We start from the raw sequence: 22644 nt of genomic DNA on the forward strand, positions 1-22644 counted from the left end.
CCCACAGCGCCCACCCCCCCCCCCCCCGAGATGTCTGCGCTCCTCAAATTTTGGCCTCTTGAGCATCCCTGATTATAATTGCTCAACCATTGGTGGCCTTGGAATTCCCTGCCTAAACCTCTCCCCCTCTCTGCATTACTTTCCTCCTTTTAAGTCATTCCGTAAAACCTACCGCTTTGACCAAGCTCTGCCCTAATTTCTCCTTATGTGGCCTGCCGTCAAATTTTGTTTTATAACACTCCTGTGAAGCGCCTTGGAATGTTTTACTATGTTAAAGATGCTATATAAATACAAGTTGTTGATGTTCATATTCAATTTGTGCTAATCTCCTCTGTGCTGTGCAGTCTTGTCCATGGCAGATCTTTTGTTAACGGTCTATCATCTGTTCCATCCCAGATCCTTTTAGCCGGAGCAGTTCGCATAGCGGACAAGATTGAATCTGCCAAAACCTCCGTTGTGGTCCACTGCAGTGATGGCTGGGATCGGACTTCTCAGCTTACAGCCCTGACGATGCTGATCCTCGATAGCTACTACCGAACCATCAAGGGATTTGAAGTGCTGCTTGAAAAGGAGTGGCTGAGTTTTGGACACAGATTTGCAGTCGTAAGTAACCAAAGGGCATGTGCAGTTTGCAGCAAGCAAATCTGAATCATTTTGCTCACTACATCATTTAAAGAATGTGAATTTTACAAACCTATAATTGCGATCAAATCCCACTCCAGAGACTTGAGCACATAATCCAGGCTGATACTTCTGTGAGGTGCTGAGGGAATGCTGCACTGTCGGAGGTGCCGTCTTTCGGGTGAGTCGTTAAACCGGGTCCCCGTCTGCCCTCTCAGGTGGACGTAAAAGATCCCATGGCACTATTTCGAAGACAAGCAGGGGAGTTATCCCTGGTATCCTGGCCAATATTTATCCTTCAATCAACACAACAAAAACAGATTATCTGGTCATTATCACATTGCTGTTTGTGGAAGCTTGCTGTGTTCAATTGGCTGCTGCATTTCCTACATTACAACAGTGACTACACTTCAAAAAGTACTTCATTTGCTGTAAAGTGCTTTGGGAAGTCCTGAGGTTGTGAATGGCACTATCTAAATGTAAGTCTTTCTTCCTTATCCAGAGAATTGGGCACGGTGATGAGAACCATGCTGATGCTGACCGGTCGCCCATCTTCCTTCAGTTCATTGACTGCGTGTGGCAAATGACGAGGCAGGTAGGAGCTTTCTTCAGATGACTGCACCAGATGATTTGCTCGTATCAAGTATTCTAGTATATGCGCCTTTACATGTGTCACCTTCAATAACTATCCCCCAATCAACATCACTAAGACAGATTATCCGGTCATTATCAAAATGCAGTTTGTGGGAGCTCGCTGTGCGCAAATTAGCTGCCGTGTTTCCTACATTACAACAGCGACTACACTCCAAAAGCACTTTATTGGCTGTGAGATGCTTTGGGACATCCTGAGGTCGTGAAAGGCACTATATAAATGGAGGTATTTATAACCATATATGCAATAATAGCTAAGCTAATGATGGATCATGAGGATCGAAGACTGTCTTTTTCCCGCTGTATGGCTCTCAGTGGCACTGTTCCGTTGACCCTGTATTTCTGTGATCTGTGGGGGGGCGGCAGTATGTGGAGCCCTTTTTTTGATGCTAGAGTTTAACTTTTCCTCAGGATTACTTAAATGCCCACTTTCTTTGCTTGGCTGTTTTTCCTGCATGTTGTTTTTTTTTTGCGAGCCCTTTTCAGTCTCCTGCCATGTGCATTCACTGAGCTCTCCTTGAATTGTTCTGTAACGAGTGCTGTAGAATCTGATGTGATCAGGAATGCTATATGTGAAGCTATACTTTGAAGAGCCACCCATTGCAAGGCTGTCTGTTCTGTCTGTTCACGGCGAATGAGAGAAAAGGAAACAAAACATGTTTTTAATGAATGAAGTTTTAATTATGTGGCCCTTGTACTTGGAAGCATGTTTGCAGTACAGATGGACAAGATTCAGCTCGCCGTGTCTGTGCAGCTCCGGGCTAGAGCAATCCGAAGCTAATCCCGCGTTGCCCTGCATCTTACAGAAGCTCAGCACTGTGGATGCTGGAAATCTGAAATAAATACACAAAATGCTGGAAATACTCAGCAGGTCAGACTGCAACTGTGGAGAAAGAGAAACAGAGTTACCGTTCCAGGTCGATGACCTTTCATCGTAATTCTGACAAAGGATCATTGGCCTGAAACGTTAACTCTGTTTCTTGCTCCACAGTTGCTGCCTGACCTGCTGAGTATTTCAGCATTTTCTGTTTAAGAACACAAGAGCAGGATTAGGCCATTTGACCCCTCGAGCCTGCTCCGCCATTCAATAAGATCAAGGCTGATCTGATCATGGATTCCACTCCACTTCCCTGCCCACTCCCCATAATCCTTTACTCCCTTATCGCTCAAAAATCTGTCTATCTCCGCCTTAAATATATTCAATGGCCCAGCCTCCACAGCTCTCTGGGGCAGAGAATTCCATAGATTTACAACCCTCTGAGAGAAGAAATTTCTCTTCATCTCAGTTTTAAATGGGTGGCCCCTTAGTCTGAGACTATTTCCCCTAGTTTTAGTTTCCCCTATGTGGAAATATCCTCTCTGCATGCACCTTGTCGAGCCCCCTCATTATCTTATGTTTCAATAAGATCACCTCCCATTATATTGATCCTGTACCTTCCTCTGCTTTGAAAGGCCTCCCATTTTCCCTTAAAAGATCTGTGCTTCAGTTACCCTCTGTGGTGAAGACCTTCTATGAAGAGATTTCTCCTACTCTTTCTCCTCACTCTCTGATTATTTTAAATTGATGACCACTTGTTATTGATTCCCCAACAAAGGAATCGATCTGGCCCTATCAACATTTTTGATTTTTTTTTTTAAACGAATCTCTCTTAAAAATCCTCAGCCTTTTCTGCTCCACTGGAAAAATCTCCAGTATCCTCATAACTGTTGTGCCTAGCATCAACCTGCTAGGCCTGCATCATGTACTCCTATCTATGGCTTCAATGTACGTTCTATAACGGGCACCAAAAACTGCATCCCCAAATCAACAGGACAGTCTCCGACTTCAGTCAAACAGATGCGTCAGATCATCATATAATTCCTCCTCTGCAATGCTATTCTAGAATGTAGTAATTCCAGTTACAAATTATGGCGAAGCATTAGCATTTATCCCCCTCCTAGGAATATGGTAGCATGGTGGTTATGTTACTGGGCTAGTAATCCAGAGACCTGGACTAATGATCTGGAGATGTGAGTTCAAATCCCACCACGGCAGCTAGGGGATTTAAATTCAGTTCATTAAATAAATCTGGAATTAAAAAGCTAATGTCAGTCATGACCATGAAACTACCAGATTGTTGTAAAAACCCATCTGGTTCACTAATGTCCTTTAGGGAAGGAAATCTGCCGCCCTTACCCGGTCTGGCCTATATATGACTCCAGGCCCACAGCAATGTGGTTGACTTATAATTGCCCTCTGAAATGGCCGAGGAAGCCACTGAGTTGTGCCAAACTGGCACAATAAAGTCAGCACTGTGGGAATACCTTCACCACAAAGACTGCAACGGTTCAAGGTGGTTCACCATCACCTTTTCGAGGGCAAATTGGGATGGGCAATAAATGCTGGCTTTGCTGGCGACGCCCACTTCCCATGAATAAATAAATAATGAAAACACCTGCACTGGCTGGCCCTCCAGTTTTCATTTTGGGCCCTAAAGGGGCAAAGAGAAAATTGTCGTCCAAAGTCTGTGACTGGGAGCTTGTGGGCCTGCTCATTAGGTCTGGTCTCTTGTTATAAAGTGCAGCAGTGAAATTAATATTAGTATTAAAATTTGGCCTTTAAAATAAAAACAGACAGAGGTATAAAGTAATTGGATGCCTCTTGCACACAATAATTGCAGCTTTTACCAAAAAAATCGTAATTCTGTGCTGGATTAGAGATGAAACAAGACTGAGAAATGATTGAGAAATTCAAAAAATAACAATCCCTAGAACATAACATAAACAGAGAGTAACCTGCAGAATTTTATAGCACTATTGAAGTATTTATGTTTTCTGATATTTTTCCTATCTTCCCATGGCATTGTCCATTCCCCAGGCCAGGCAGACAGAAAATCCATTCTCGGGCTTTTGCCAATGTGTTTCTCTAATTGGCCAGTAGGAGATGCACAAGAGCAGTCTAAGTGACTCATCTGCCTTTACTTTGTTCCTCCATTCTGTCTGTTTGTCCCTGTGTTGCTCTGACTGTGTCCCTGTGTCTGTCTCTGTGTCTGTTTGTCCTTTTCTCTCTCTGTTTGTCTCTGTCTCTGTGTGTCTCTCTGTTTGTCTCTCTCCCTCTCTCTCTCTTTCTCTCTCTCTCTATCTTTCCCCCCCCTGCCCCCCACCCCTTCACCAAATGGGTATGGTCAAGGATGGGAACTCATTGTACAGAAAATGGTGGGAAGAAATTGGAGTTTTACCGTTCCATCTAACTTCCATGTCAAGAGTGCTTGCACCCCACCTCACCACTCTGCCCTTGCAATTTGTAAGGTTTAGAAATTGTTTTCTGATCTTTGTTTACGTCTTGTATGTTTATCTCCAGTTTCCTGCAGCCTTCGAGTTTAACGAGCTTTTCCTACTGACCATCTTGGACCATCTGTACAGCTGTCTGTTTGGGACTTTCCTTTATAACTGTGAGCAACAAAGAATGAAGGAGGTAAGTGAAGAGTCTGATATTCCCCAGACCTGTTACTGTCCGTAAGATGTTTGCTGACAGATGCAATTGGAGCCGAACTCTCTCAGTCTCTGTGGCATTTGCATATTGCTGGTAGCTTGTAGTGTACACCGTATTGAAGCTTATTTGAAGAAAGATGGATGTCTTAATCTCAACCATTGATAACTCTGCACTTTTATATTCCTGCACAAGTTGCTGAGATAAGAAGTTAAAATGAATTCTGATTTTACCATATGAGTATGTGACTTGCTAGAATTTGAGACAAAAACAATTCACAGCACTGTACCTTTCAATCTGTAGTGGTGTTTGATGTCTGGGAATCATCATTTGTGATCTTGAAATGTGAAGTGTTGTGTACACAGTGTAACTGGTACTGGTACCCACTGAACAAAACCAGGTCAAATCTAACCCCGCTGTATAATGTTTCCTGTTGTAGGAAGCACAGACAAAGACCATTTCCCTCTGGTCCTACATAAACAGCCAATTGGAGGAGTTTACCAACCCATTTTATGTGAATTATGAAAATCATGTGCTTTACCCTGTAGCCAGCTTACGGCACTTGGAACTGTGGGTTAACTATTATGTGAGGTGGAACCCAAGGATGAGACCACAGGTAAGACGATTACAGAATAAAAGAACATTTTGGAGACTATAGCAAGAAAATTCACTTCTGTCCATTTGTCGGAATCGCTCAGTAAAACAGATCCTAGATATTTTACCTTTTATTCCACTGCCTTTGGTGTTTCCCAGTTTGTTTATTTCTGCCCCTTTTACATCTTGGATCCTTTCCTCCCCCTGCATTTCTTACCATCTTATGTCCTTTCAGTTTAGGAAGGATAGAAGAACGTGTCAGCCATGGCTCAGTTGGTAGCACCCACGCCTCTGTGTCAGAAGGTTGTGGGTTTAAGTCCAACTCCAGAGACATGAGCATAATCTGAGCTGACACTCCAGTGCAGTGCTGAGGGAGTGCTGCACTGTTGGAGGTGTTGTCTTTCGAATGAGATGTTAAAGCGAGGTCCAATGTTCCTGTTTTTAGCTGAACGGCTGAGCAGCTGTCTGAAACTCCTGTGCAGGCTGATTGCTGATTTCCCAATGGAAAAACCGTGCATAGCTGGAAGTTTGAATGGGTCGCGTACTCCCCCCCAAAAATTAGAAAGAACATTGCCGAGGCCCCTCCTGCCCCCTCGGATGAACATAAAAGATCCCATGGCACTATTTTGTAGAAGAGCAGGGAGTTCTCCCCGGTGTCCAGGCCAATAATTATGCTTCAACCAACATCACTAAAACAGATGATCTGATCATTATCACATGGCTGTTTTGTGGGAGCTTGCTGTGCGCAAATTGGCTGTTGCGTTTCCTACATTACAACAGTGCTTTATTGGCTGTAAAGCGAGACGTCCAGTGGTCGTGAAAGGCGCTATATAAATGCAAGTATTTCTTTCAGTTTTTTTATCTGCTTTCTACTTTCAAATTTTGAGACATGTTTCTCTGTTTTACCCACCTGTCAATCCTGTCTTAAAGCTACTATTTTTTCTTACACCATCCCAACTTGCTATTCCCCAGTTTTTCCATCCTATTTCTTTACTGCCTCCTCTACCCCTAGCATAATTCAACTGTTCTTTCAGTTTGGCTCCTCAATGGCTTTGAGTTAATCTTCCCGACATCACCTGCTGCCTCTAAAAGATAGAAAGACTTAAATTTATATAGCGCCTTTCACGATCACCGGATGCCCCAAAACGCTTTACAGCCAATAAAATGCCTTTTGGGAGTGTAGTCACTGTTGTAATGGAAGGAACGCGGCAGCTAATTTATGCACAGCAAGCTCCCACAAACAGCAATGTGATAAATGACCAGATAATCTGCTTCAGTGATGTTGGTCGAGGGTATAAATTGGCCAGGACACTGGGGACAACTCCCTACTAACCTTTCACAGTCTGTTTCCGCCTATTGGTTTCTTAATTTCTTCAGCACAGATGGTTCATTGCTCCCTAATAATGGTCATTGTTAAAATCAAGACACACAACCTCTTGGCAGAAGGTATCCGTCGGAAATGCATTTGTATCCTCAGTAAATGTTTGGATGAACAGAAATGATTGAGTTGCTGGTAACGTCACTTGACCCAGTTACCTGAATCGAGCAATAATTATGAACTGTGCTAATTGCAGAGTTGAATAATTTAACCCCATTGATATACATCCTTCATTCCTATCTTTAATTAAAGAATAGCAGCGGTTCCTAATGTTTATATTCATTAAGCTTTAAAAACTGCTTACATACTGTTGAAGGTGTGTGGTGCAACATTTACTTGGCTTGGCTCGGTGTCACAAATGTCATTAGATGTGTATTGAATATTACCCAAGCAAAGAGAATAATTGTTTTCTGGATGTTAGTGGCCTTGAACACACCCTAATAACATTGGGTGTATACAACGTGCTTTTGGACAGGAAATCTGTGTGAATGTATTTTAACCCTTGGACTTAAGCGTGAGGGTAGACAAACTGTTGCCTGTTTATAAAACGAAAACCATGACTGCTGTCTGCGAATTGATATTGTCAGACGGTCATGTTCACCGTCAATTTGACAAATCGTAGCGTGTAGCTTGCCCAAAATGGGTGAACCAGTTTCTCTTTTAAGAAATATTTTCTCCGCAGGGCGACAATGAAATGTTTTTTGGGCTATAATTGCTAAGCGCATTATGCCTTGGGTTGTACAAGTGGATTTGGTTATGTACGAATGGCCATAGCCATTGGCATTGAGCGTTGTAACACGTACCGAAATATGTTTAACTCTCATGGCTTACTGTCAAAGCGCTGAATAATGTTTAATAACCGTATAATGTGCCATGACTCATTGGGTGCACTGGCGTTCCACAATGTAAGTTTATTGCTGGCCTTGCTTCAGAATAACCGTCCAGAATTGTTTTTGCAAATGCATTCTCTGAATTATTTGTATACAGCGGTTGGCAGCATTTAATGTCAATGGTTCGTAACTATAATTTCAAACCTATTTTAAACATTCTGTGCTGTAATTTTACAAAAATAATTCATACCGTTTAACTGTCATTCAATTAGAATCAAAGAATCTTACAGCACAGAAGGAGGCTATTCGGCCCATCGTGTCTGTACTAAAAAAAATAATGTAACCTGGCACATTATTTTCAGGGTCACGAGGTCAGATTCAGTCATAGCCTGACGTTGTCCTTAGATTGGTATAGTTGCACTGGGTTAAATACAAATGTTTTTGCGACCTTGCTTGTAACTTTCCTATGTGCTAGTCTAAATCCAGTCTTGGATTTAGGAACAGAAAATGCTGGTAATACTCAACAGGTCAGGCAGCATCTGCGGAGAGAGAAATAGAGTTAACGTTTCAGGTTGATGACCTCTCATCAGAACTCTGATTTACTTGGGGTCTGTACTCTGTGTGGTGAAGAGAGTAAGTAGGAGAGCTTCATACTTCGAATTCTTGATTTATTATTTTTGTTTGTCCGTAACATTGCCCATTTCCGCCCTTGCTTCAGCTCATCTGCTGCTGAAACCCTCATCCATGCCTTTGTTACCTCTAGACTTGACTACTCCAACGCACTCCTGGCTATGTAAGCCTGAGGACATCCAAAACTTGGCAGCCCATGTCCTAACTCGCACCAAATCCCATTCACCCATCACCTCTATGCTCATTGATCTACATTGGCCCAGTTAAGCAAAGCCTCAATTTCAAAATTCTCATCTTTGTTTACCAATCCCTTCATGGTCTAGCCCCTCCCTATCTCTGTAATCTCCTTCAGCCTCACAACCCCCCCGAGATGTCTGCGCTCCTCAAATTCTGCCCTCTAGAGCATCCCTGATTATAATCGCTCAACTATTGGTGGCTGTGCCTTCAGCTGCCTGGGCCCTAAGCTCTGGAACTCCCTCCTTAAACCTCTCTACCTCTATTTCCTCCTTTAAGACCCTCCTTAAAACCTCTTTGACCAAGGTTTCTGCCTTAATTTCTTCTAAAGTGGCACTTGTTTCTATTTATTTGTTTTGTCTTATAACACTCCTGTGATGCTCCTTGAGATGTTTTACTACATTAAAGGTGCTATATAAATACTTGTTGTATTTAAATCTTTCTCGCTTAATTGCTGCTTCTTACCTTTCTCACTTTTTGATTCAAATACTGTTTACCTTCTAGTTATTTTCTCTTTGCTTTCTCTTTTCATTTCATGTTTTTTTTCTGTTTTGCCCTTCCCACTCCTTCCCTCTATCAGTCTGCCTCTCAGTTTAATTCATTATCACGTTGTTGTTCGTGGGATCTTTCTCTGCACAAATGGTTGCACATTACAACAGTGACACCACTTCAAAAGGAGTTCATTGGCTGTAAAGCACTTTGGGATGTCCGGTGGTCATGAAAGGCGCTATATAAATGCAAGTCTGTTTTTTCTAATTTCCGGATAGAAGCATTTCTGTTGCTCTGTGTCTGTTAGCACCGGTCGAGGGGAATCCTCGCTGCTGAGGACGTTCAGTCCGCCACTGAGCAAAAGTGAGTTCAGCCCTCTAATGATAATTGCTGGCTAAGGAATGTGCAGACAAACTGGGTGGGATGAGAGGTCACGTAGATAGCCGAGAGATACGGCTGGCTGCTTCATATGCAGCAAGAGGGAGTGAAGAATTATACTGGCCAGAATGGAATGCTGCAAGTGATTGAAGCAAGCTGCTGGAATCAATTTCCCAGATTAAGTGGGCGTCATTAACCAGTTCCAGGCTGCAGCAGAAAGGACAATACCTGGCAAACTGGAGCTGTTAAAAAGCACAATGCAGGTCCATCAGTATCTGAAAATGACGGGCTCATGTATCAGGCAGACGCACTTCATCGGGACGTTTCGAGTTGACCTTCAACACGCGTTTATTTGCTTTATCTCAAATAGTTGTTGATTAGATATTTAACGCCCAAAACATTAAAAGGAAAGCAAAACACGGCGGATGCTGGAAATCTGAAATAAAAGCAGAAAATGCTGGAAATACTCAGCAGGTCAGGCAGCATCTGTGGAGAGAGAAACAGAGTTAACGTTTCAGGCCAATGACCTTTCATCGTTAACCTGTCTTTTCTCTTTTCGGATGGTGACAGGACCTGTTAAGCATTTTATGTTTTAATTTTAGGTCTCAGGATTTTATTTGGTTTTCTTTCCTGGTGACTGTTAATGCTGATTCCTCTTTGGTTGTAATGTACTCCAACTTTAAAATCTACTCTGGCTTTTGCTGCAGGTGGTTAATCTTGCAAACTGGTATATTATGCAAACATTGGCTTAATAAACGATAGCGTCCTTCTAACTATCGGCAATCAATTGTTAATAGCTGACACCGCTTTCGTTTAAAAAAAAAAATCAAATCATGCTAGCAGGAGGAAATTGAGCACTATTAGTTGCAGTTTCATATTCGAAATGCCATGACACCGGGAACAGTATAATAGTAAACCCGAGGCAAAATACTGCGGATGCTGGAATCTGAAATAAAAACAGAAAATACTGTAAATCTCAGCGGGTCAGGCAGCATCGGTGGAGAGAGAAACAGAGCTAATATTTCCAGAGGCCTGGAATAATGTCCCGGAGACATGAGTTCAAATCCCACTATGGCAGCTGGGGAATTTAAATACTGTTAAATAAATCTGGACTAAAAATCTAGCATCAATAATGGTGACTATGAAACTACTGGATTGTTGTCAAAATCCACATGGCTCACTAATGTCCTTTAGAGAAGGAAATCTGCCGTCCTTAACCAAGTCCGGCCTATTTGTGACTCCAGACCGACAGCAATGTGGTTGATTCTTAACTGCCCTCTGAGTTGACCTAGCAAACCACTCCGTTGTATTCAAAGAGGCAGCTCACCACCATCTCTAGGGCAATTAGAGATGGTCAATAAATGCTGGCCTTGCCAGCTACATCCACATCCCGTGAATGAATTTAAAAAGTTGCTGACACTGTATCAAGAACGATATTTTACTGTCTCCGGAGAATTTCAAATAAGTTTGCACAATTTGATAAGCAGCACAGAACTAAGTGGGAGAAAAGCTGAAAATCCTGAAATGTCACTTTCGTAGACGGATTCTCATTTGTGTCAATACCTTGAAGTGTGATGTAAAATAACATGATCTTATAACATGAGGAATGTGAACGGACACTTCAGTAAAAGGATCCCTCAGTCACTGAAGAAAATTAATGCACTTAACTTGTTAGAGCTGTGTGTTTGTACAAAGTAACATTATTTCACTCGCAAATATGCTTCTAATCATGTTTAGTATGTTATGCAAATAGAGGACACTGCACCTAATGTGAGCTAGCCATATCTATGTCAATCTTTGGAATGTTGATCCTCCGCTGTCAAGAAAGCAGCCTTTATAGCCAGTCTTCAGACAATTCGAGGCCTGATTTCACAATGTGGATAAGAACATAAGAAATAGGAACAGGAGTAGGCCATACGACCTCTCGAGCCTGCTCCGCCATTCATTAAGATCATGCCTGATCTGGTCATGGACTCAGCTGTGCTTCCTCACCTGCTCCCCATAACCCCTTATCCCCTTATCGCTCAAGAAACGGTCTATTTCTGTCTTAAATTTATTCAATGTCCCAGCTTCCACAGCTCTCTGAGGCAGTGAATTCCACAGATTTATAACCCTCAGAGAAGAAATTTCTCCTCATTTCTGTTTTAAATGGGCGGCCCCTTATTCTAAGATCGTGCCAACTAGTTCTAGTCTCCCCCATCAGAAGAAACATCCGCTCTGCATCCACCTTGTCAAGGCCCCTCATAATCTTATACGTTTCGATAAGATCACATCTCATTCTTCTGAATTCCATGAATAGAGGCCCAACCTACTCAACCTTTCCTCATAAGTCAACCTCCTCATCCCCGGAATCAACCTAGTGAACCTTCTCTGCACTGCCTCCAAAGCAAGTAAATCCTTTCATAAATATGGAAACCAAAACTGCACACAGTATTCCAGGTGTGGCCTCACCAATACCTTTTATATAGCTGTAGTAAGACTTCCCTGCTTTTATACACCATCCCCTTTGCAATAAAGGTCAAGATACCATTGGCCTTCCTGATCACTTGCTGTACCTACATACTATCCTTTTGTGCTTCATGCACAAATACCCCCAGGTCCCGCTGTACTGCGGCACTTTGCAATCTTTCTCCATTTAAATAATAACTTGCTCTTTGATTTTTTTCTGCCAAAGTGCATGACCTCACACTTTCCAACATTATACTCCATCTGCCAAATTTTTGCCCACTCACTTAGCATGTCTATGTCCTTTTGCAAATTTTTTGTGTCCTCCTCACACATTGCTTTTCCTCCCATCTTTGCATCGTCAGCAAACTTGGCTACATTACACTCAGTCCCTTCTTCCAAGTCGTTAATATATATTGTAAATAGTTGGGGTTCCCGCACTGATCCCTGCGGCACCCCACTAGCTACTGTTTGCCAACCAGAGAATGAACTATTTATCCCGACTCTCTGTTCTCTGTTAGTTTGCCAATCCTCTATCCATGCTAATATATTACCCCCAGCCCGTGAACTTTTATCTTGTGCAGTAACCTTTTATGTGGCACCTTGTCAAATGCCTTCTTGAAGTCCAAATACCCAACATCCACTGGTTCCCCTTTATCCACCCTGTTCGTTACATCCTCGAAGAACTCCAGCAAATTTGTCAAACATGACTTCCCCTTCATAAATCCATGCTGACTCTGCCTGACCGAATTTTGCTTTTCCAAATATCCTGCTACTGCTTCTTTAATAATGGACTCCAACATTTTCCCAACCACAGATGTTAAGTTAACTGGTCTATAGTTTCCTACTTTTTGTCTGCCTCCTTTTTAAAATACGGGGGTTACATTTGCAGTTTTCCAATCTGCTGGGACCTCCCCAAAATCCAGGGAATTTTGGTAAATTACAACCAATGCATCCACAATCCCTGCCCCTACTACTCTTAAGGCCCTAGTGTTATATCTTGGATAAAGAGTCAGACTAAATACTGCAAGCTCAAAGTAGGTGTGACCGTAGTCCTTTATTACAGATCTCAGCCTGTGAGGCCTCCTTATATACAGGTGCTCCCAAGGGATTGTGGGATCCCTTGGGACTCCACGGGATAAGCCCTCTGGTGGTTAGACATGGTAATTACAGGTTTACATACATAACACCTAGGATGCAAGTCATCAGGTCCAGGAGATTTAACTGCCTTTCGTCTCATTATCTTACTGAGTACCATCTCCTTAGTGATTGTGATTGTGTTAAGTTCCTCCACCCCCCCACTCCCCGCTCCCCCACATAGCCCCTAGACTATCCATTGTTGGAATATTGTTAGTGTCTTCTACCATAAAGACTGATACAAAATATTTGTTCAGAGTTTCTGCCATCTCCATGTTCCCCATTACTAATTCCCCGGTCTCGTCCTTTAAGAGACCAACATTTACTTTAGCCACTCTTTTCCTTTTTATATACCTATAGAAACTCTTGCTATCAGTTTTTATATTTTGCGCTAGTTTACTTTCATAGTCTATCTTCCCTTTCTTAATCATTTTTTTAGTTGTTCTTTGTTGGCTTTTAAAATCTTCCCAGTCTTCTGTCCTCCCACTAGTTTTGGCCACTTTGTATGCCCTTGTTTTTAATTGGATACCATCCTTTATTTCTTTAGTTAGCTACGGATGACTATCTTTTCTCTTACATCCGTTCCTCCTCACTGGAATATTTTTTTTTGAGAATTGGGAAATATCTCCTTAAATGTCTACCACTGTTCATCAACCTTCCTACACTTTAATCAATGTTCCCAGTCCACTTTACCTAACTGTGCCCTCATATCTTCATAGTCTCCTTTATTTAAGCTTAGTACGCTGGTTAGAGATCCAACTTTCTCACTCTCCATCTGAATTTGAAATTCAATCATGCTATGATCACTCATTCCGAGGGGCTCCTTTACTAGGAGATTGTTTATTAATCCTGTCTCATTACACAGGACCAGATCTAAGATAGCCTGCCCCCGGTTGGTTCCGTTACAGACTGCTCAAGGAACCCGACCCTTATGCACTCTATGAACTTCTCCTCAAGGCTACCCTGACCAATTTGATTTGTCCAATCAATATGGAGCTTAAAATCACCTTGATTATTGTTGTTCCCTTTTTACAAGCCCCCACTATTTCCTGGTTTATGTTCGACCAACAGACTTGCACCTGTTAGGGGGCCTATAGACTACCAGTGACTTTTTCGTCTTATTGTTCCTTATCTCCACACAAACTGTTTCAACACCCTTATCATTTGAGTCAATATTGTTTCTTACTATTGCAGTGATTCTATCCTTTATCAGTAGAGCTACCCCACCTCCTTTACCTTTCTGTCTGTCCTTCCGGTTTATCAAGTACCCCTGAATATTTAATTCCCAGTCCTTGTCACCTTGCAACCAATTCTCTGTATTGGCGATCAGACCATACCCATTTGTCTCAATTTGTGCTGTCAATTTATCTATCTTGTTACAAATGCTACATGCATTTAGACAAAGTGCCTTTAAGTTTGTTTTTTTTTTCCCTTTTTTCCCCTGCTTGTTTCCTCCTTCAAACTCATCTTTCTTGATTTTTGCTTTCTAATTCCAGCTTTACTCCCCTCCCTACTGAATCTAGAGGTGCAGCCCGTCCGGTTTGTACAGGTCCCACCTCCCCCAGAAGCGATACCAATGTCTCAGGAAACTAAAGCCCTCCCGCTTGCACCATCTCTCCAGCCACATATTCATCTGCTCTATCCTCCTATTTCTGTACTCACTAGCTCGTGGTACTGGGAGTAATCCGGAGATTACTATCTTTTGAGGTCCTGCTTTTTAATCTCTCTCCTAGCTCCCTAAACTCTGCCTGCACGACCTCATCCCTCTTCCTACCTATGTCATTGGTATCGATGTGGACCTTGACCTCTGGCTGTTCACCCTCTCCCCCCAGAATGCCCTGCAGCCGCTCAGTGACATCCTTGACCCTGGCACCAGGGAGGCAGCATACCATCCTGGAGTCACGTCTGCGGCGGCAGAAATGCCTGTCTGCTCCCCTGACTATTGAATCCCCTACCACTATAGCGCTCATTCTTCTTCCTCCCCCCCCCTGTGCAGCTGAGCCACCCGTGGTGCCATGGACTTGGCTCTGGCTGCACTCCCCAGAGCCACCATCGCCCCCACCGGTACTCAGAACAGAGTACTGGTTGGAGATCGAGATGGACTCAGTGGACTCCTGCATTACCTGTCTAGTCCTCCTCTTCTGTCTGGCGGTCACCCACTCCCTCTCTGCCTGCACACTCTTAAGCTGCGGGGTGACCACCTCTAGAAACGTGATATCCCCGTAGCTCTCAGTCGCGCGGATGCACTGCAGTTACCCCAGCTGCTGCTCAAGCTCCAAAACACGGAGCTCGAGTTGGTGCAGCTGGAGACACCTCCCGCACACGTGGTTGCCCCGGCTGCATGAAGCACCCGGGACTTCCCACATGCCACAGGATGTGCAATCCACGGGACTGAGCTGCCCTGCCATCCCTCTAGTTACATTCGCAACTATCGAGTAGAACTAAACTCTAAACCTTAGCATAAGCACATGCATCCAGCAAACAGCCGATTTAATTAGCTGGCTCTCCTTAGATAATAAAGATCACATATATTTACTGGCAGATCCTACTTACAACAATGCCAAAGGTTTCCTACCAAAAGGAAAAAGAAAAATACTCACCAATCCACCAGCCAATCACTTACCCGCTTGGCTGTGACGTCACATTTCGATTTTGATTTTTTTTTAAAAACATTTTGTCCCTGCACCAGCTGGTTCCTCCCGATCTGCTGCTGGCCTTTTTATGGGCCTCGATCCTCTCGCTCCTGGTACTGTGGCTCCTCCGACTCTCGGGGCCCCTTTTATGGGCCTCTCGATCCTCCCACTCCTGCTCCTGTGGCTCCTCCGACTCTCTGGGGCCCCTTTTATGGGCCTCACGATGCTCCCGCTCCTGAGGGGCCCTGGAAATAAAGGGAAGCAGCTGAGCGTAGCTTTTCTATAGTACTTCACATGCAGAGGGCATCTCAGTCTTTTACATTAGGAGGACAAGACTATGGATATTGCGTATAAAAGATAAATGGAGAGGGCTGGGGGTGGGGTGATTAAAGGTGGTGAAGTGAGCAGTAAGTTCCAGAGAGCTAGAGCGTAGTGGCTGACTGATCTACTTTCATTGTCGAGCAGGAGCTCAGGGGAAGCACGTTGTTTGGGGAACGGAGATTATGTGTGGAGATGTAAGGCAGGAAGAGATTGTTAAAGTAGGGCGGGCGCCATGGAGGGATTTGAAGGTAAAGGCAAGAATCTTGTCTTGCTGGGGTATCGATGGCCCATGGAGTTTGAAGAGAATAGATGTGTGGAACTTTGTGTGGTGAGGATGTGGGCCGCAGGGTTTGGAATGAATTGGAGGGTTGGGACAAGGAGGCCAGTTAGCAGAGCAGTAGAGAAGCCAAACCCTCTAGTTAATGAAAGTATGAAGTGGGGTTTTGGATGATGGGGGGATGGAAGGAAGAGACCCACATTCTGTTTCCTATAATTTGTTATATATACCTGGTGCTCATTCCACCCACAGTGGTTATATTGCCTTATATAGGCAACCCTCGATTATCCGGGTCCCTCAGGGATTGGGCTATTCCGGGTAAACGATTTTTCCGTTAGGGGAAGTTTACATTTTAACGTTAAAACTTTGTATTTATTAATTAATCATTAGGGTGAGTTTACATTTATAAGTTAAAACTTTAATGAATCAATACAAACAGTAACAAAAGATGGACATTACCAGCATGCATGTACAGGTTCTGTGCCTGGAACCCAGTGCCGGCCCTGCCCCCGTTCCCAACGTCAGCGGTGGCCTCAAGAGCCAGTGGCTGCAGCAGCGCACACACACACCAGCAAATCAAGGGCAGAGGAGGGTGATTTTTATGGTGAGAGAGAGGGAGTGTGTGAGAGAGAGAATGAGCAAATACAAGTGAGCATAGTGTTTGGAAGGCAATTTTTACAAATTATTTGGAGCTGTCTTTTCACTTGTTAGCAACAGAATTTTAAATCCCGTTACAATGGTTTCCTGTTGGATCCGTGTACGGATAATCAAGAGTTGCCTGTATATAGGTTCTGTGTCTTATATACAATTTCCTTTACACTAGGATTCATATAATATATATCTTTGAGGTGATGACAGATGTGGTGTACATAAGGTTAACAAGGTTCTACACATGAGGCTATTGGAAAAGATTAAGGGATGCGTATAGACTTGGGGGTATCAGCAAAACAGGTTAGAAGGGACAAAACAGAGACCGGTTAAGGGCAGTTTCTCCGGGTAGTTTGCAAGTGGATAGTGGTGACCCACAAGGTTCTGTTCTGGGACCTGTTTTGTTCATTGTATACACGAAAATTTGGATATTGGACTTGGAGTCCAGATTTGTAGGTGATGCTAGAATTGGGGACATAGTAAGTAATCCTGAGGACCAAAGGAAGCTCCAAAGATGATGAAATGGGCAAAGAAGCGGCCGATGGAATTCAATGTCCGCAAATGTGAGGTAGTACATTTTGGTTAAAAAAAATTATACTTTGAATGGGGGAAGGCTATGTGGAAGAGCAGAGAGATTTGGATGCTCAGGTTCACAATACATTAAAAGCAACTCCTCCAGTGGATAAGACCATTAAAAAAAAAGCTAATGAAATACTGTGTTTTATGGGAAGAGAATATAGAATATGTTGAGATGTCATGGTAAATCTATATAATACCTTAGTAAGACCACAGTTAGAGTCCTGTGTACAGTTTTGGGTTTCATACTACAGGAACATCAGCAACTTGCATTTATATAGCACCTATAACACAGTGACACGTCCCAAGGCACTTCACAGGAATGTTATTAAACAAAATGTGACACCGTGCCACATAAGGAGAAATTACAACAGACTTGGTCAAAGAGGTAGGTTTTAAGGGCCGTCTTAAAGGGGGAAAGAGAGGTAGAGAGGCGGACAGGTTTAGGGAGAGAATTCCAGAGCTTGGGGCGTAAGCAGCTGGAGGAGATTACAGAGATAGGGAGGGGTGAGGGCATGGAGGGATTTGTAAACAAGGATGAGAATTTTGAAATCGAGGTGTTGCTTAACCAGGAGCCAATGTAAGTCAGCGAACACAGGGGTGATGGTGAGCGGGACTTGGTGTGAGTTCGGACATGGACAGCCGAGTTTTGGATCACCTCTAGTTTACGTAGGGTAGAATGTGGGAGGCCAGCCAGGAGTGTGTTGGAGTAGTCAAGTCTAGAGGTAACAAAGGCATGGATGAGAGCTTCAGCAGCACATGAGTTGAGGCAAGGACGGAGACGGGCGATGTTACGGAGAAGCAAGATGTTGAACCAATAAAGAGGGTACAGTGCAAATTCCCGAGGATGCTGCCTGGTATGAAAAAGTATAAATATGAGGAAAGATTTGGAAAAATTGGGGGCTGCTTTTGTTGAAACAGAGGAGATTACTGGATAATTTGAGAGTGGTATTTGCAATTGTAAAGGGATGGAACAGCGTAAATAGAAACAGACTGTTTGCAGTGATTGAGGGATCTAGAACGAGGGGGACATAGATATAAGATTAAATGCAAGAGAGTTAGGGCGGAAAGCGGGATGAACTGTTTTTTTCCCCCCAGAGGATTATGAGGCTGTGGAATACACCATCGGAGTTAGTGATTGAATCATAGACCGTGCCAACATTTAAGAATAGGTTAGATAGGTAGGTGCTTGAAGGAAAAGGGAGACTAAAGGGATATGGAAACCAGGTGGTGGGTGTATGGGGTTAGGATACTCCTCGCGTGGAGAATAAACACCAACATGACTGGTTACGTTTGCCGGCCTGTTTCTGTGTTGCAAGTTCCATGTATTTCTATGTAACAATGTAAAGAAATTGTTGACTGGGATTAATGTCACTATTGTAAGCCTGCTTTTCTCATTAGCACAGAGCCTGCTTTAGGCCTCATGGTTCGGGCAGGGAGGTCAGAGGGCTGATGTAATTACTGTTCAGTATGTAGCAGTTTGTACCAGGGCCAGACAGATCCTTTTACAGCTCTCCCAGTTGCTGTTTGTTTTGAGACAATAACTTATTCAGAGGCTGTTTGGGAGGACAGTTCGCAGCCCTAAGATTACTGGACAGCTGATAATCACCATCATTAAAAAATATATGTTCAGAAAAGACTGATTCTGGAGGGTCTGCTCGTGTTCTTTTTTAATTGCTTGGTTTTATAAACCTTTATAAAAAAAAATTTAAATCCTCTTGGCATTGGTATTTAGCATGTGATGTAGTAAAGTAAACGGATAACTGCAACTTCTTGTACTAAATATCCATCGGCACCATCATGTTCTTTCAGCAGTCTCCAGATAATCTGCATTGCAGTAAAGAAAATCGCAGCTAAAATTACCTTATGTCTTTATATTTATTTGTTGGCTCTCATTTGATCGCAGTTGTTAATCACTGCCACAAATGCCTTCACTTTTATGGCCCTCGATTAAATTATCCAAGCGTTTTTAATCCTTTTAAGTACATGGAAATGCACTGTGCATGTATCTTACTATTGAATGCGTGGATCTTGGTCCATGAGTGCTTCATCTATATGCATGAGACCAGACTCGAGACTGGCCGGTGGCAGCTGCACAAACTGCGACTCTTCAGTGTATATATTACAGCCATTGAAAGTCTCACAATGCTGACATTTATCGACTGTGCAACAAATGGGAGAAAGGCAGCGTTTACAGTTAGTGGTTTAACCTGTTGTGCCAGACTGGTTGGACACAGGCTAACCCAGTTCAGGGAGCTCACCGTCTCCCCCAGCTCACCGAGCGCCGTCTCCCCCAGCTCACCGAGCGCCGTCTCCCCCAGCTCACCGAGCGCCGTCTCCCCCAGCTCACCGAGCGCCGTCTCCCCCAGCTCACCGAGCGCCGTCTCCCCCAGCTCACCGAGCGCCATCTCCCCCAGCTCACCGTCTCCCCCAGCTCACCGAGCGCCATCTCCCCCAGCTCACCGTCTCCCCCAGCTCACCGAGCGCCATCTCCCCCAGCTCACCGTCTCCCCCAGCTCACCGAGCGCCATCTCCCCCAGCTCACCGAGCGCAGTCTCCCCCAGCTCACCGTCTCCCCCAGCTCACCGAGCGCCGTCTCCCCCAGCTCACCGAGCGCCGTCTCCCCCAGCTCACCGAGCGCAGTCTCCCCCAGCTCACCGTCTCCCCCTGCTCACCGAGCGCCATCTCCCCCAGCTCACCGAGCGCAGTCTCCCCCAGCTCACCGTCTCCCCCAGCTCACCGAGCGCCGTCTCCCCCAGCTCACCGTCTCCCCCAGCTCACCGAGCGCAGTCTCCCCCAGCTCACCGTCTCCCCCAGCTCACCGAGCGCCGTCTCCCCCAGCTCACCGAGCGCCGTCTCCCCCAGCTCACCGAGCGCAGTCTCCCCCAGCTCACCGTCTCCCCCTGCTCACCGAGCGCCGTCTCCCCCAGTTCACCATCTCCCCCAGCTCACCGAGCGCCATCTCCCCCAGCTCACCATCTCCCCCAGCTCACCATCTCCCCCAGCTCACCGTCTCCCCCAGCTCACCGAGCGCATCTCCCCCAGCTCACCGTCTCCCCCAGCTCACCGAGCGCAGTCTCCCCCAGCTCACCGAGCGCAGTCTCCCCCAGCTCACCGAGCGCCATCTCCCCAGCTCACCGAGCGCAGTCTCCCCCAGCTCACCGAGCGCCATCTCCCCAGCTCACCGAGCGCCATCTCCCCAGCTCACCGAGCGCAGTCTCCCCCAGCTCACCGAGCGCAGTCTCCCCCAGCTCACCGAGCGCAGTCTCCCCCAGCTCACCGAGCGCAGTCTCCCCCAGCTCACCGTCTCCCCCAGCTCACCGAGCGCCGTCTCCCCCAGCTCACCGAGCGCAGTCTCCCCCAGCTCACCGTCTCCCCCTGCTCACCGAGCGCCATCTCCCCCAGCTCACCGAGCGCAGTCTCCCCCAGCTCACCGTCTCCCCCAGCTCACCGAGCGCCGTCTCCCCCAGCTCACCGAGCGCAGTCTCCCCCAGCTCACCGTCTCCCCCAGCTCACCGAGCGCCGTCTCCCCCAGCTCACCGAGCGCCGTCTCCCCCAGCTCACCGAGCGCAGTCTCCCCCAGCTCACCGTCTCCCCCTGCTCACCGAGCGCCGTCTCCCCCAGTTCACCATCTCCCCCAGCTCACCGAGCGCCATCTCCCCCAGCTCACCATCTCCCCCAGCTCACCATCTCCCCCAGCTCACCGTCTCCCCCAGCTCACCGAGCGCAGTCTCCCCCAGCTCACCGTCTCCCCAGCTCACCGAGCGCAGTCTCCCCCAGCTCACCGAGCGCAGTCTCCCCCAGCTCACCGAGCGCAGTCTCCCCCAGCTCACCGAGCGCAGTCTCCCCCAGCTCACCGAGCGCCATCTCCCCAGCTCACCGAGCGCCGTCTCCCCAGCTCACCGAGCGCCGTCTCCCCCAGCTCACCGAGCGCCATCTCCCCAGCTCACCGAGCGCAGTCTCCCCCAGCTCACCGAGCGCAGTCTCCCCCCGCTCACCGAGCGCAGTCTCCCCCAGCTCACCGAGCGCAGTCTCCCCCAGCTCACCGAGCGCAGTCTCCCCCAGCTCACCGAGCGCAGTCTCCCCCAGCTCACCGAGCGCAGTCTCCCCCAGCTCACCGAGCGCAGTCTCCCCCAGCTCACCGAGCGCAGTCTCCCCCAGCTCACCGAGCGCCGTCTCCCCAGCTCACCGAGCGCAGTCTCCCCCAGCTCACCGAGCGCCATCTCCCCCAGCTCACCGAGCGCCGTCTCCCCCAGCTCACCGAGCGCAGTCTCCCCCAGCTCACCGAGCGCCATCTCCCCAGCTCACCGAGCGCCATCTCCCCAGCTCACCGAGCGCCGTCTCCCCCGCTCTGGGAGTGCAGCCTTCCCCCCCCCCCCTGCTCTGGGAGCTCAGTCCCCTCCCCCTGCTCTGGGAGCTCAGTCTCTTTCCCCCCCCCCTGCTCTGGGAGCTCAGTCTCCCCGCCCCCCTCTTTTCCCCCCCCCCCCCCGCTCCAGGAGCTCAGTCTCCCCGCCTCCCTCTTTTCCCCCCCCCCCCGCTCCAGGAGTTCAGTCTCCCCGCCTCCCTCTTTCCCCCCCCCCCGCTCCAGGAACTCAGTCTCTCCCAGCTTCGGGAGCTCGCAGTCTCCCCCAGAGCTATCTGGGAATCTACCAAGTGTGAAGAGCTTCCTCGAGAAAAGAGAAATGGTCATTTGGCCTTGCTGCTTGTGACCGTGGTGTTGGCGGTACCCGAGACCCATACTGGTCCTTTTCATTCCCAATGGAGCTGGTCGTGGGGAACCCCAAGTCATTTTAAATATTGCACGTGCAATGAAGCAACTTTCTTTTTTCTTTTATTGTTCTAAAATCTATGAGATGTTAGAGGCAGTTTTTCTGAGACCCCTGCTGTTTAAAATGATATGAGATTTTTTTGCGATAGAGGTGAGGTTTAAGGGGTGAGCCAGTGGAGCTACTCAGGATTATGCAGGTTATGATGCGATTGGCAGACTGTTTCCACTGATTGACAGGATGATAACCAGAGGTCACCAATGTAAAATTAGAGATTGGGGAAAAAAATTGGCTTTAGACCGATTAGTTAGAATGCAGGAAGCTGTATTCTAATGAATCTTGTCAGCAGAAATCTCAAGGTGCAGAATGGCCTACGCATCATAAGTGGTCCCTTGAAACGAGAATGACTTGCTTCCACGCCAAAAAAAGGACGAGTTCACAGGTGTTTCAATGAAGGACCCGAACTACATTCTGAAGGGTAGAAAATGCCTGTGTGTGAAATTTTTTGACGTGGGGTGGTCGTTGTACACCAGCCACCACACGGGCTTGACAGAGCTAGGTCTTGGT

General features: G+C 46.2%; 1 protein-coding gene across 7 annotated transcripts in view; it reads left to right on the top strand.

Annotated features, from left to right (window-relative positions):
- The window catches only part of mtmr1b (myotubularin related protein 1b), a 74868-nt gene that overhangs the window by 43800 nt on the left and 8424 nt on the right, over positions 1 to 22644 (top strand). For all 7 annotated transcript variants that reach the window (XM_070882845.1, XM_070882844.1, XM_070882847.1 and 4 more), the window contains 4 exons: positions 397 to 603; positions 1124 to 1216; positions 4613 to 4726; positions 5181 to 5357. In XM_070882845.1, coding sequence (XP_070738946.1) covers positions 397 to 603; positions 1124 to 1216; positions 4613 to 4726; positions 5181 to 5357 — 591 coding nt within the window. The remainder of the gene's footprint in view (positions 1 to 396; positions 604 to 1123; positions 1217 to 4612; positions 4727 to 5180; positions 5358 to 22644) is intronic.

The sequence above is a fragment of the Pristiophorus japonicus genome, chromosome 6 (assembly GCF_044704955.1).
Source record: "Pristiophorus japonicus isolate sPriJap1 chromosome 6, sPriJap1.hap1, whole genome shotgun sequence".
Classification (NCBI taxonomy): domain Eukaryota; kingdom Metazoa; phylum Chordata; class Chondrichthyes; family Pristiophoridae; genus Pristiophorus; species Pristiophorus japonicus.